The 15,541-nt window shown below is 33.6% G+C and overlaps 1 protein-coding gene across 2 annotated transcripts in view; it reads left to right on the top strand.

The window, feature by feature from the left end:
- Positions 1–15,324, top strand: part of LOC132563204 (glycine receptor subunit alpha-2-like) — a 57,094-nt gene extending 41,770 nt beyond the window's left edge. For both annotated transcript variants that reach the window (XM_060227959.1, XM_060227967.1), the window contains 8 exons: positions 2,829–3,001; positions 6,697–6,761; positions 7,538–7,605; positions 8,927–9,153; positions 9,849–9,931; positions 10,369–10,500; positions 11,040–11,425; positions 12,465–15,324. In XM_060227959.1, coding sequence (XP_060083942.1) covers positions 2,907–3,001; positions 6,697–6,761; positions 7,538–7,605; positions 8,927–9,153; positions 9,849–9,931; positions 10,369–10,500; positions 11,040–11,425; positions 12,465–12,668 — 1,260 coding nt within the window. In that variant the 5' untranslated portion in view covers positions 2,829–2,906 and the 3' untranslated portion in view covers positions 12,669–15,324. The remainder of the gene's footprint in view (positions 1–2,828; positions 3,002–6,696; positions 6,762–7,537; positions 7,606–8,926; positions 9,154–9,848; positions 9,932–10,368; positions 10,501–11,039; positions 11,426–12,464) is intronic.
- Positions 15,325–15,541: the final 217 nt, after the last annotated feature.

Below are 15,541 nucleotides of genomic sequence, written 5' to 3'. Positions count from 1 at the left end.
AGTTACATAAGATGTCTCAAAGGTCGTGCAAACGCATCTCATACTCACTAATGTTGGATAAAAAGACACGTAGAAATTGATCTATATGAATTGTAAAGGAAAGCATGTGCCCTATTAATTGATTTTGCTATTGGGTTTTGAGATATTAAACGAAACAGTAAACCGAAAATCACAACTTAATCTAATATAAACTCCACGTGAAAGATATCCTCATTTTGCAATCAATAAAATAACCATTCGAATTGGAGAGGAAAACATTATTGAATCCTTTTTTAAGAAAACGAGACAAGAACAATTTTTCAAAATCTTTATTTGTTTTTTTTTTTTTTTTTCAATTTTTTTATTTGAAATATTTTTCTATCAAATGTTTATTGGAATTCCTCAATAACTAAAATGAAGAGATATAGTTTGAAAATTAACAATAGGACAATACTACTGCAGATGACATCATTTGTTATAATGTTTTATCATTGTGTTATGTATTTATATAATGAATACTCTGTTGAATGATGGAGATGCGTAGTTTTGTTGGCAACACAATATAGTCGTTTAAGAATGTAACAGATTTTACTCTAACATCAATTATAATTATATTATTGAACAAACACTAAATTGTGGTGTTCTTGTGACATATACATATACATATACACGAAAGTAATGACGTCAACGATGATGGTCCTATCACCAAGTGGTTGCAAGTTACGTACAAAGTCATGTTGCTTCTGGTACAGTGTATTTTGTCCAAAATGAGGTAAAATTACTACATAATGTCAAATCCTAATTGTTTTCCATTGACTATAATGCAGTCATCAAATAGAATGGTAAGCAAATGTTATTAACCAATACCAGTGGTAAATGAGAGGAAAATAAGTGACGTTTTTTACAATATGAGAAAACGGTAATAAAGGGTTGATAGGGTGCCGAAATCATTCAAGCGTTAAACGCTGCATGAACGGAAGAGCTCAGTGAAGTTTTCTTTGGGGGAAATTATCCCCAGGTTGTTATTTATCAACTTTACCATTATACCCCGGCTTTCACAAATATAGAGGGAGATGGCTGTGGGCATGATCCAGGCTGTAGAGTCTCGAGGTCTACTGGCGTAGGCATTTTGGTTGCAATTTCAAAACCATGTATCGTTTGTTATGTCACTCAAATCAAACTGGGTCAACATTCGATCGTCCTCGAAGTGGCCGACCCAATAAAACGACCGCAAGTCTTGGCCACCGTATTTGACTATCGATTCCTTACCACTGTAGATATGGCAAGTATATTGTTAGGGCGTCGTGTGTCTTCCCAAGCAGTTCGAAAAATATTGAATGGAAGTTTACCTTTTAAAAGTTCGACATTGCTACATTGGACGCATCATGTTGCGACGGCTTCTGAATAATCGCTGTAATTAGGCTGTCGTTGGGCCTTGAGACAATGGAACAATCTTGGTTTCAGACGAGTACCAATCATGACCGCAACACGAAAGTCGTAGAGTGTGGAAGCGATGAGAGTCGTAGGACGGGTCCTATTTGTAGGCGGAAATGTTATAGTTTGGTGCGGTAATAAAGGTTGGGGGAGGCGCCAGCGCTAGAGGACACTAGTCCCACCAGCAAATCTTTCCTGTGGTAGAATAACATGCATGTGGTATGTTGGCGTTCGAAATCACCTGATTTGTCACCAGATGTGAAAGTTATAAGGCAACGCGTGGCAGAACGCCAAAATCAGCCGTGAAACTTACGGAAACTTTCTGAAGCCTTGAATAGAACAACACCTCGCTTTGTATTATCTGTCTATTTACGATTTCTATGCGACGGCGCTACATGGCTATGTACTACACAACGGTGGTCATGCCCGTTTCTAATGCTTTTCATTTTAGATAAACTAAACGTCCTTACACGTCAAAGAAAACCGACGTTTTTTTTACATTAACATGAGAGCTGTTTATCCAAATTGGTCAACTGCTTTATTCATAATTAGTAAGGATTTCTTAAGGGAATATCTAGTCAATTATAGCTTATTTACTTATTTACTTATTAACTTATCTATCTTTTAGTATTTGTTATTCACAAAGGTGTAAGGAAATCGAGTGTTTGAAACATAATGGCTTGTATTGGGAAACGTTTTCTCTGGTTAATTATGAGTAAACAGATTTCCGTTCGCTACACAAGACAGTCATCGAAGCGTAACACATAGACACAGATTATTCAATAGCGATGAACGACCATCTAAACAGATATTTCGTCATATCTCATTAGACATTAATAAGTGAAATGGGTTTGATGTAGAAGCGTTATCTCTTTAACGCCATAAAATAGTGACGTCACAATAGACAACATGAAAATAGTGACCTCACAATATACAAGACAGTTTTTGAGGAATAGGTTGTTGTAGGAAACATACAAACGTTTCTGTTTACCAATATAAAACACTATATTATATATTAGATTAAAAATCATAGCATATGTAGATGAGGAAACATGAAAAATAGAATACCAGGATTTCTAAAATATATTTCAATATTTGACAAAATATAATTAGTGATGTTTTAGGTGCTTCAATACCATTATGTACAATAGACAGATAAAGATATATTGTGACTTTAATCAGCCTCCACAGAAAACGGGTGGGGGGTGTTATAGAGCATTCACTGTTTTTTTATCCAGTTAAAGTAAATAAACGGTAAATTCGTACTGCATGCTCAGTGCAGAATTATATATCTTCGGTAGGTACTTTGGCTCTAAATAGTTTACTAATTAATGAATTATTACGTGGTATTTCGTGTTGTTATTTCATACCAAAAAGATGATAATTTTTCTCCGCTCTCTATAATTTCGTTGTAGAAAATGATCCTGTAAGGAATCACTGCATCCAAAGTCTACGTGAATCACCAACAAGTAGTCAGGACAGTTAACTATCACATGTTAAGGATGTTGACCGTGGCCATGGAATGGATGACACTACCAGTGCTTATTATACTCATGGGTTGTTTCCCTGGCATCACATGGGGGACAAGGTCTGCCCACGAGGTTTTAGCTCATGCTAGGTGGTGTACAGTTACTTATCCCTACCCCACACTGTCTCACCTCTGGTTGCTAACCAAAATCACATTTAAAATAATAAAATTGAACTTTGTTCAATTCCTTCAACAATCTTAATAAAAAAAAAACATGAAGACATTTTACCTAATTTGGCTCTTGAATTCAATTGACCTGAATATTTTTGTCTTCTGGAACCTCTTTACAGTAAACAACAGTTCACGTTATTGTTATATAGCAATATAAAACACGTGCATCTGAAATAGTGATCATCTCGGACAAACTGCAAATATTTGGAAAGAGTTAATGATACACATTAGTGTATATGATACCGATTTCTGACAGAGGTGAGACAATGTGACACTTTTTTTCGTTTGATTCTTCATAACGGTGAACAAGTGTTTCTGATATACTTTCTATGTATATATATTGGCCGTAATTATCCCGTCACATTACCTGATATTGATGTTGTCATATGCTCTACACGAAAAGTTTATTATTATTATTATTATTATTATTATTAATTATTCATCATTCAAAATATTATTTGATTTCATCTCCTTTTTTTTTTTTTTTTTGTCATGTGCAATATTACATTCAACTCCCTATTATCTGTATATCAGCAACACTGTGTTATCATAGCAAAATGTTCACGTAATCTTTCCTCCGAATTTCTAATTATGTAGGCATTGCATACACATTCTTGTAGGTCATTTTCCTGTAAGACTTCTTATTCCGTATCAACAATGATACATATGTATATAGATAGAGTATATATTCTTGCTATACATGCATTAGTTGTTTCTCTTAGACAAGATTTGTAGACAATCACAATATTACATAACAATAATAATTTGCTAGAGACGTGTTTTACAGAGAAGACTTGATCGTTCAACAAAGTCCGGACTGAACGGATGACGGGTTTGTTAATACTTAACCACAATACGTAAGGATAAGATATCAGCGTTTGGCACGGGTGAAATTTATTTTCATAATAAGATAAAATGGATATATGCTTATTTTTTATCAAGCAATGATGGACGTTTATCCCATAGGTATGACTATTTCAACAGTCGGAAATTTATAAACGTTTTGTCTTCAAGCAATTTATCCTTCCTTCCTGCAAAGAAAGCATGTGTAGCATATCTTCTCATGTTTTATGATTATCTAAAATTTATGTTTCTTAGTTATGCTAAATATGTTTGGTTGCAAATCATGCTATGAATAAGTACAAAGCAGATTGCCAAATTGAATATCCTTCTGCATTTAAACGTGCTCTGAGCTTTGTTCGCATGCATCATTACTGCGTTTTTACATCAAAATTTAACTTTTTGAACCATCATTTTTCGACGACCATGAATACCTGAAAGTTAGCCTGTTAGTTCCGTCGTTTTGATGCGAGAACGTAACATTGTTTACTCCAGTTGGCCAAAACTTTAATGACGGTCATCGTCAACGAAGCAGAAGAGCTACTCCTCCAGAACATATGTTCCTATTTTTCCTGTACTTTTTTACAGGCGTCTCAGTGTAAAATTTTCTTTTGTTCATATTTTGTCATGATGTTATTGAATTTAAATTTGAATCATCATGAATGATCATGTTCAAATGTTAGTATTTTCCTGAGCAAAATTACATAGAATTTTAAGAAGAGGCTGTTTAACCATGATGTAACAGTTATAACAGCTTTGATATTACAGGTCAGACATCGCTTTCAATTGCAGAATATTGGACCTGTCGATTAGTGAAATATATGAACATCCAATATATGACATACTTTTAAATATCTCATTCCCAATTTTTGAAGCTAATGAAAAATAAAAGTTTCTTGTATCGGTTAATAGGTGATCAGAATATAGGAATACAAACGAGGCATGATTATTAACAGTAGGTGTAAAGGGCATTAGTAGTTTTTACAATATATTTGACATAAAAGTAGCCCTATATTGATATATATTTGATAACACCAGATATAGCATATTTGCAATTATTATACATGTACCAAAGACAAAGTATCACTAAAACAAATTCAGTTAAGGGATCCGTACGCCTTGCCAACTACCTTCAATTAAACAACAAACGGCATACTAACTAGACAACAATCCTAATTTCTATGAAGCTTTGCACAAAATGAATATCGAATTTAGATTTACACTGAGACTCCTTAAAAAGAACAAGGAGAATGGAGAATAAGACCAGATGTTCATCAAGGGAAAGCGTCTTCTGCTTCATCGCCGACAACATTCTCTATGTAAAGCTTGGTCAATCCAAGTAATATCGAGCTCCTTAATGAAAGGAAGGCAAATTAGAATGAAACCATCAAGGTATTTATGTCTCAATTATATCCAGCTTCATATCACACAGAAATATACCTTCCCCATAATCTTCATCATCTCGATTTTTGAGTTTGTCTGTTTGTTGCTGTCCTCTTATAAAAGATCATGATATTGGGAAAAGGCCCTGAGTGTCAGACTAACTGCTATGGATACTTTTAAACACTATAGATTAGGGAATACAAGGTGTTGCTATCAAGAAACAAAACATTCATAAGAAGGAAATTGATGCCAATTATACAGCTTGATGGAAAGGATTGATGCACAGTTGATTTTCGACGGTTTCGTTTTTCCAAAAACATCTCATTGATTTCAAACCTTGAAGTCGCTAGCATTACTTGCATTGAAAAATGCTTTCCACCTGTGTAAACAACATTTAACGAAAGCAAGCATTGTATAACAATATGAATCCTCCAAAAACAGTTTGTTTCTACCGATGTTTTTTATTTCTTTATATAAAGTTTATTATATACTAACAAATCTTTAACACCTGTTTCATTTTCTAGTTTGTCTGCACCAGTAGGAAATCTATCACATACATCAAGCCTTCTTAGCTAATTTCACTTGTTTGATTTAGTGCTTTTTACTATTGAGTAACAAATACCTATTTGATTTATTGCGTTTGATTTTGAATAACACCAAATAGATGCTTTATTAAACTGTATCAGTAACATTTGAATGCCATATATAACAGGTTTGCACTGCATTTCTAATTTAATTCCTTCTCTCTTAACACTGTTCTTATATTTTGCTTTTATTTATTTTACGTTTTAGATACCATATCATAGTTACAAAACTAGAAATGATTTCTTGCATTAACATAAAAAAAAAAATTCAGAGTGTAAAATATTTGGTGATATGTATGCAAGCATTATACAATTTTAGAAAATAGAAGCACTACCCTCGATTATACTTATAAACTTAAACTAAAAATTCTTATGATTGGTAACTTTATCTTATCGACTCTATAACATTAATATAAAGAATATATTCTGTTATCAATACATTATATGTTATCAATCCATGTATGTGTACTTTATACATTGCAAAAATTATCACACAGTAAGAAACTCGAAACCATTTATAAGGTTAGCATTTGAATATTACGTCAATTAATGCATACATGTGTACTACTATACAACGTTATACTTATCATTTAGCTGTCATATGTCCCTATCAGTGTAACTCAAAGTAACACGTGAAATGTTGTTAGTGTAATACAGAGCTTTAAAACATAATCAAGGGTTGTTTACTGTGCTACGTGTTGATGACTTATAAAACATTGTAATGACCAAACTTCTGTTTAAGAAACCAATGGTTTATTGATATATATGTTATTACAGGGAGCAACTTCTCAATAACATTACGGCAGGATACGACCCCCGGATACCTCCCGGATACGAAACGAGTAAGTACAGCTACAAAGTTGATGAAACAGTCCGAGTATTAATAAAGTTCGTTAACATACAGGTGTTTATAGGAAATCGATCTTTTATTAAGTTTCTGTATTAACTAATATATTTTCCCGGCATTCTACTAGTATCTATTGATAAGCCTGTCCCTGACTGTGACGTTAAATTAAAAAAAAAAACTTCGCTGTACTTAAATAACCCTTCCACTTGACTTAAGTAAGAATTGACTCCTCGGCTCTTGCAGATAATATGTAAAAAAAGGTATGTAGGAAAAACTTGTCCAAAATTGAAATTCTTTAATAACCATTCCTCTTGATTTTGAGTAAATGTAAGTATTGTCCAAAAATGGAATTCGTTAACAATCCCTCCACATGACTTTGAATAAAAACGAATATTGACCCTTTGGTTCTTGCAGATAATATGTAGAAAAAAGTAAATATTTTCTACTTGTCTAAAAACGGAATCGTCGTTCTTAAACCGTTATTGTAATTTTAATGCCCTACCCTCTGGTTAGCACTAATCTGCTGATCATTTCTTGTTATAACAGATACACCAATATCAATTTGGGACATTCATAAAAATTTAGTTGTAGTTAATCTTACTTACTACGCACAGGTTGAACATGTGTAATACATAGATGAAACCAGTTTTACACACTGATGAGAGATGTCAAATTTACATTTTATTCTTATTTTGAGTAAACACTTGATAAGATGCATGTGATATCAAAGTGTTTCTACTTAGGTTACATTATGATTCTATTTTGCTTCAGACACACCTGTCACAAGTTATGTACAACTTTATATCTTGTCCATCGACTCTGTCAGCGATTCCACCATGGTGAGTCTGATTACTTATCAATTATTAACATCTGTCCCTTCTATCTCTTACAAAATTGCATTTATAAATATATTGTCAGTACCAAGTTATCCCGTCATATACTTTTTATAAGTTGTTTGGTTATAAGCAATGTTTTGGTATAAACACGATGCAATAACATCAGTCAATCAGTGGGGTATATCTCTGGTAGTCTTTATTTGTAATCTAACTACCTGGCATAATACATATTAGTAATATTTGGATCATCTTTGTACTCATCTAAGTCAGATGGAATCTTGCATATATGTCTCATTCAGAACACTTTTGTAGTATCATGGTTTCTGTCAGTTGAAATAATACGTGTTTGTAACTTTCGGAGAACCTTTGTAGTCTTTATATCTGGATGTCAGTCAGTCAGTATATTGCATATGTTCAATATTCGGAGCACCTTTGTTGTCTTTACCCGGATTCTAATCGTTTGGCATATTTCTTGTTTGTATCATTCGGGGCTTCTTCGTAGTCTTCAAGATAGCCACTGTACATAAAACAGCAATATCCATTCGGATAATGTGGAAGTGATGTTGAAGTACAAAATGAAGGGTATTTTTAAAGCAGATAACTTGATTTGAATAGATTTGATTGTATGATAAGTATTTTATCTCTGGTATAAGTGTCGGATTCAGTTGAGTATGAATGCTTCTACGGGGAATAATCTAATATATTATTGATGACCTGAGCAATCGGCCTGTCAATGCTTCCGATCCTTTCCGATTCTAATTTCATATTTGTTTGTCATTTGGGACGATGCTCTTTTTTATTGACACAATATTATTAACCTATGAGACAAATAATTCGTGTAAATCTTTTTCTCATAGACGTGTGTTTATTAGCGTCTGACACTATGTAGCAAAAGAGAGTGATCACTTTATTCCCTCGTGTCCTAGTAAGCCAACGTGTACTCTTAATTATTCTCATTTTCTCTGAGGCGTGTATTGAAGTGACATATTAAGTACTTGGCTTGAGCTTACACATCAAATATTAAAACCATCAAGATAAAAAAAGTTCTTGCTTTAAAACAGAAAGGCTTTAATTATACATGATGTTCAGAAGTATAGAATGTCTGGGATTATGTTGACAATTCGTATTTTCATCATGATGTTGTTTCGTATTCAAGGTCAGCATTCGAGATTTTATTATGGAAGATAATAACTTGAGTTCTAATATATTCAACGAAATAAAATGAATACGGACAAACAAGTATTTCATTAGCGAATACGTTATAAATCAGATTAATGTAATGACAGAAGAGAATTAAGCATTGCAGTTTTTTATACGGTTTTAGGATTTCGGCATGAGTATGTTCATCAGGCAGAGATGGAATGACGAAAGACTAAAATATACTACCATTGGAGGTCTGAGTCATCTCGAACTTGACACCAAAATGATTGGAAACATTTGGGTACCCGACCTTTATATTGTTAACGAAAAGAAGGCGTCATTCCATATCGTTACAGTTCCCAATAAACTTATGCACATCTATCCTAATGGCGATGTGTTTTACAGTATGAGGTAAGTTGTCTTTTCTACTAGAGACCTGTTGTATAGTATTAGGAAAGTCAGTGTTTTCTAGTGTTACATATAACAATCTAAAGCCGGCAAGAGTGTTTGCAATTAAAGGTAGTATCAGATTGCAACAAGAATTAGTCATTTATTCTTGGAGGTAAGCATTTTTTCTCGTCATGAAACAAATGAAGTTATTAAATAAATGATATAATATTCAATTAGACGCAGTGATTATTATTATGTTGTAGCATGGCTCATTAACTTTTACATAAGAAAACATGAAAAGAGAGTACTTCAATATTAACCATTCCTTTAAGAAATAACAATACAGATTAAATAATTGATGATTCATGTAGACAGCAGGTCCTGATTGTTCAAAGGATGGTTAGAGATAACTAATGGTTAAGGAAAATTTTCAAATATGAATAATACAAAGTTCGGAACATTCTTTTTCATTTAATAGATATAGCTGTGTTGAAGCTAGTCAAATTGATATTCTTTTAGTGCCAAATTTCCTTTTTAATTTTTTTCCCATTGGCAACAATAGGATATTTTTACTAATCACTAATTACCTCGGACTAATCCTTGTGTAACCTTGGCTCTCTCTGATATTAGATTGACCACTACTTGTGATGGCACTTTACATCAAACTTTTTATTAACACAGTGAAACACGAATGATAACTTTTCTACTTTTTATAGGGTTTCCGGTCGATTCGCCTGTAATATGCATCTCCATAAGTACCCACTTGATGAACAGAGATGTTCCTTAAGGCTGGAAAGCTGTGAGTAAATATATACCAACACTTACACGTTATCTTTGTGGTACGAAGTTCAGTCACCTCGTTTCATTATGAATTCACCAATGTTTTCACGCTTTCGTAAACTGTCAAATTGGTCCTTTAACAGCGGATAAAAGAAGACGACTACTTGATTCATAGATAACGACAATAACTTTGTGATATTTTTTAAATATAAAATGTTCATTGATCACGTCTTCCAAAAAAATAATCAGTTTCTTTACGTTTTAACAAAACTCCGAATAGGAATATGTTGAAATAGTAGCCGGGGATGAGAAGACATAGATTGTGTTCAGCGTTTCCACGCTGTGAATAATGCATGTTGCATATGTATATATGCTGAATACCAGTATAAAAATGGCTGAATTCCCAAAAGACAAACATGAAATAGTTAATGTCTTCTGTATTCAATTGCTTTACAGATGGCTACAGTGTGGAAACATTGCTGTTACGTTGGAACGATAATCCAGTTGAAAAGTCGCCAAAACTATCTCTTCCACAATTCGAAATGGGTGACATTACAGATCACATATGTGATGTAACGTACGCGGGAGGTAAGTTGTTTGCATCATCAACGTGTCCGATATTAAGTATATGAAGTCAAACTCCATAACAGAAAGGTCTCTAACCTGCATTAGTAACATCCGGTGATGAAATAACATAATCAAGTTGTACAACCTTACGTATCACACCCTAACAACATTCAAAAACGGGTGTATTTCCTTTCGAAGTACATGTAAAGATGATATATATTCTCATTTTACATAGCAATATTGTGGGGTCACGATAGCTCAGTCGGTTAGAAGGCAATCCTTCACAACCTCGGCTAAAACTCCGAGGTTCGTGGACCGACGCTCTCTACCCTAGGAGGTTTGTGACTTCGAGGAGGTGAGAGCGGGACCGGTCAGTTCTGTGGTGGATGTGACTTTCTGCAACACGAAACCCTTAAATGCTCTAATACATAAGACACTGCCTCGAAATTAAACAGGTCATTTACGGCAAAACAAACCCAGCAAAAAAAAACAAATAAGTAATATCATACAAGCCTTGTTTTTTTCTGTCAAATTACAAAGGTTGGTTTTAACTCTTTCAGTGAATTACACATGTATCACGATGTCACTGAAGTTATCAAGGAACTACGGATATTACATGATTCAGGTTTTCATACCCAGTATCCTCATAGTCTTTCTGTCCTGGGTCTCCTTCTGGCTCAACATCGAGGCTGTTCCCGCCAGGATATCTCTAGGACTTTTAACTGTGCTCACCATGACAACACAGAGCTCTGGTGCACGTGCCACATTGCCACGTGTGTCATATGTAAAAGCTATCGACGTATGGATGTCTATCTGCTTACTTTTTGTGTTTGCCGCTTTGATTGAGTTTGCCTACGTGAACGTTCTCGCCAGAGTAGAACAAAGGAGGCGACAGACCATACGAAGCAAGGGTCCGCCACCCATCGACGAAGAAAACGGCAAAGGGGTAAGTCATTTGTCGTTTTCTGATCTAGCTGTGATTTAATTAATTTATCAATTTGGTCGGTTACCCGATAATTAATTATTTAGACAGCTCGGTGTTGATCTTGAATATAATTACAACATTATGTTGTTTTGTTTTCTTTTTCATTTTTTCTTTTATAATCTAGTTTTACATTTGACAGTATTATAGTACAAGCTACAAAATACACACGGCCTACCTCAACAATATTACACAACGTTTGTGTATGAATACATCTTATTTATTTACAGAAGTATAAATGTAAATAGTCATAAAATATGTCTGATAAACACGTATTCTTTTTTTAACTTTTTGACGTCACCAACATTCAAAAGCTCCCCCTGGTGTTAAGAATGGGTTTACCAGATTTATGCTTTATATGATTTGAGTAAGATGTAATATTGACAGAAGTAATACAGTTTACAGCCATGAGACGCTTGGTAAAACGATGGGAGGCATTAGGAACGCTTCATAAATCGCTGGGAGGCGTTATAAAAAGTTCATAAAACGCTACAAGGCATGTCGGTTCATAAAAATCCGCCAGGCTTAAAGAGCCTCGCAGCAAAATTTGGATGATAAACAATGTCTACTATTTCAGTTTCTGCTTCTGTTAACGACATCGATGTAGATAATTCAGATGTTTGCAGTTGTGTTTGGGGAATCAGTAGAACAAGAAAAAATGGAGATATCATTTCCGTCGTCGATCGGTGCTCATACCAAAGCCTGCTGAGAGAAAAAAAGCTATGGGGTGCTCTATAAGTATATTGGATAATAGCTGGTCTCTCAGTTTTACTTATTAATGATCCAGACTATGCATCTCAGTCATGTATTCATCAATCAACTTAGTAAAACTAATAACATGTCTATATGTCTTAATTGGATGGATGACTTCGCATCAGGATATGCTTGAACTGATTGAGGATGTCATGTTAAGTTAACATGGTGAAACCTACACAAACTGTTATCATATGTATGAATGTATGTTCAGGTGAATGTATTTATGATTCTCATATTTCCTTTTCAGGAGGAAAGTTCGGGTCCACAGAAAATGGGGAAGTTTTTTAAGGACGCGTTACGAAGAGAACGTGCTAGAAACGTAGATAAATTATCAAGAATAATATTTCCTCTCATATTTGGAATATTTAACTTATGTTTCTGGACAGTGTATATATTCTGGCAGCCCCAAGAGGTGATAGACGCAGACGCTGAAGTGATGTTAGAGGGCTAACCGAATAGTATTTGTTTCAATATACTGTAAACATACTTAATTTGGCATAATCAAATTTTCGCGCATAACATCATTTTCTGGCAGAATACCGCAATAACAAATTTACGAATCTACAAAAAGTATATGTAAACAGGACACAGAAACGCCAAACAGACTAGATCATTCTTTAAGGCAACACTTGAAGCGAAAAAGATGATGTTACCTCTAAAATATGTACGTTTACAGTAAATTGTTTCAATATTTTCTTGATAGACTTAACTTCAAATTGAAATTCAGCTTACAAGTGCTAAATTTCATGTACTGATTTTTTAGTAATACTCTCTTTTACCAAGGTATATCATATAAATGATTCGATGAAGCGATTTCCCATTATTTCTCTAACATGTGTGAAATTAATGTAATAGTGTTGAAGTGCAATATATTGAACCCAATAAATATAGATTTGTCATTTTATCTATCTGTACCATTCAGCAATCTGTCATCAGTAATCATCACAACATAGCCATATAGTATCAGAAAATTTCAGATCTCTTACTCAATAAATATTTCTTGATTATTTGTTACTGTTTTGATATATGACCTCAGTAACTGTTTATATCTGTAGCCATGTGAATCTATCAATGTCCCGATAAAGTTATATCACATCAGAGCTATTTAGGTATTAAGCTATGTAAATTTGCATCGCATTACGACTATCTGCCTCTGTATAACTACAAACTATATAAAATCAATATACACTTTTTATATCTATCTGTAGGAACATATCTAAAAACACATTTAACGAGAAAATACCAATTCGTCAAAGTATTTTCCACTGGTGTTTATGCTAGTGTGAAGCCACATCGGTTGCGTACATTTCGCAAACTGTTGTAAAAATTGGAGCAATGTCTTTCCATTTTTAAATTTACACTTTACTAACCACAGTTTTTCAATGTACCTTAAAGTTTCAGTTTCAATCCGAAACCTATTTATCCGAGTAAATTTGCTGTTAGAAATAATAGCTTCTGTCTAGAGTTCGGACGGACTGGTCCACATGGATATCACCAAGACGATGGTTCAGTGATAGATATAGCTTACAGAGGTAACAAATTATTATTTAATATTGTAATATAATAACATTCTAATAATGAATGGAATGGGATCACGATTAAACTCCAGGAATCACCGAAATTAGAATTTCATCTGGACGCTTTATATCAAGGTTGTTAATTTTTGGTGATGCGGCTCCATCAGCTGACTGTAATTGCTGAAGCATGAAGGAGCCATACTTCGAAAAACTACTGTGAACCCCGTTATTTATTAATAACTAGGTATAAGTATACGTTTACCATTAATGTCATTGAATCACTGTAACAAAACATTATGTTAGACAAGTGTTAAGGGCATTGAACCAATTTATCTGATCTATCTGATATCGGGTAACCAAGGACACTGACTGAAAATAGGCTTAAGTAAAGCCACAACATTGAAGAATTGCCTTAAGATATCATAAGAACATCTTACCACAATTTGTACATGCGAATCACTTTTTTCTTTTACTACTGTAGAAATTGTTATCTTGATATTTCCTGGAAAAAAAGATTTACATCTTTACAGACCTGACCAAAATCCAAATGGCACTATAGTCTTGCAATTTTCTTCTTCTAGTTAGGACCACAAGATGGGTATTAGTTTAAATGTAGACATTGTCCTTTTGACTCGTGCCTTCAACTTCAATTGGTGTGTGGTACAATTGTAAATTAGACACCAATATGCATATTTTAATCGCCTTGCTACTGCTGGTAGTATTTTTTTAAAATAATTACATTTTCCCTGAACATTTCAAGTTTAACTCTACCATTGGATCTCTTTATTATGTTTGAATCGTGATAACGAAGTTGAGTGCCATATTGTGGATGTAGCATATATGTGCTAATTGTGCTTAATACAGTAAAAGGTGTGTAAATAAAAATGCGCTAATACAATGTTAGTATTTGTCAATTTGTATCGACTTTGACTTTGCCTTTATAATATGTGTGAAATGGTCAAAATTATTTCAATCTAAAATGCCTTTATCATATTTGCTTTCAACATATCATTTCCCGTAGTATGACATCATATTGGTATGGATCGATAGATTGTAATCCTATCATCCAATCATCCCATAAATTATTTATAATTATTAATAAAGTATTTGTTCTCAACTTTTGACAGGTTATACTACTCCTGCTAAATTCAATACATAAAATATAGTATTAGTACCAATCTTTAACTACAACGATTTGAAACGATTTCCTTCAACATTCTATTCGCTTGATATTTACATTAAATACATTAAATTAATTGAAATACAGCTGAGCCTCGTTAACTCGAACTGTTCTAACTCCAAGACCTTGTATAAAATTCGAGATATATCGTCGGTCACGGACAAATTTCACACCAAATAATCGAACTTGCTTAAATCATATGCTCTCATAACTCGAAGGTTTCCCATGATCCCGCCGACTTCGAGATAACGAGGTTCGACTATACACATACTATTATATATATCAACATTCGTATTGACAGTGACACATGTTTTCCATAATGTATTTAATGATATAAATGACAGTGTTAAACATTTACCAATTTTTTACAAATGCATTTACTGAAAATAAATTTTCACGAACAACCAGTTTTTGCTTGGCTTTTTTTATTTATTATTTGGTAATTGTAGCAAAGATAATAACAATCTTGTAACTTTTGATTTTGAAGTTTATTTATCTCACAACTACCCTGTTATGTGTGTGATGACACAATTTTGCTATGTAGAATAAGACTAAACGAGCCTATGAATGGCTAAAAGTTCCTATTGTTTATGACGCAATATGTTCATGACGTCATCTGCATTATGA

The sequence above is a fragment of the Ylistrum balloti genome, unplaced genomic scaffold (genome assembly GCF_031769215.1).
Source record: "Ylistrum balloti isolate Yb309-2 unplaced genomic scaffold, AGI_CSIRO_Ybal_v1 Utg369674, whole genome shotgun sequence".
Lineage (NCBI taxonomy): Eukaryota > Metazoa > Mollusca > Bivalvia > Pectinida > Pectinidae > Ylistrum > Ylistrum balloti.
The sequence above is the reverse complement of the archived record's forward strand: the minus strand, read 5'-3'. Positions and strand labels throughout refer to the sequence as shown.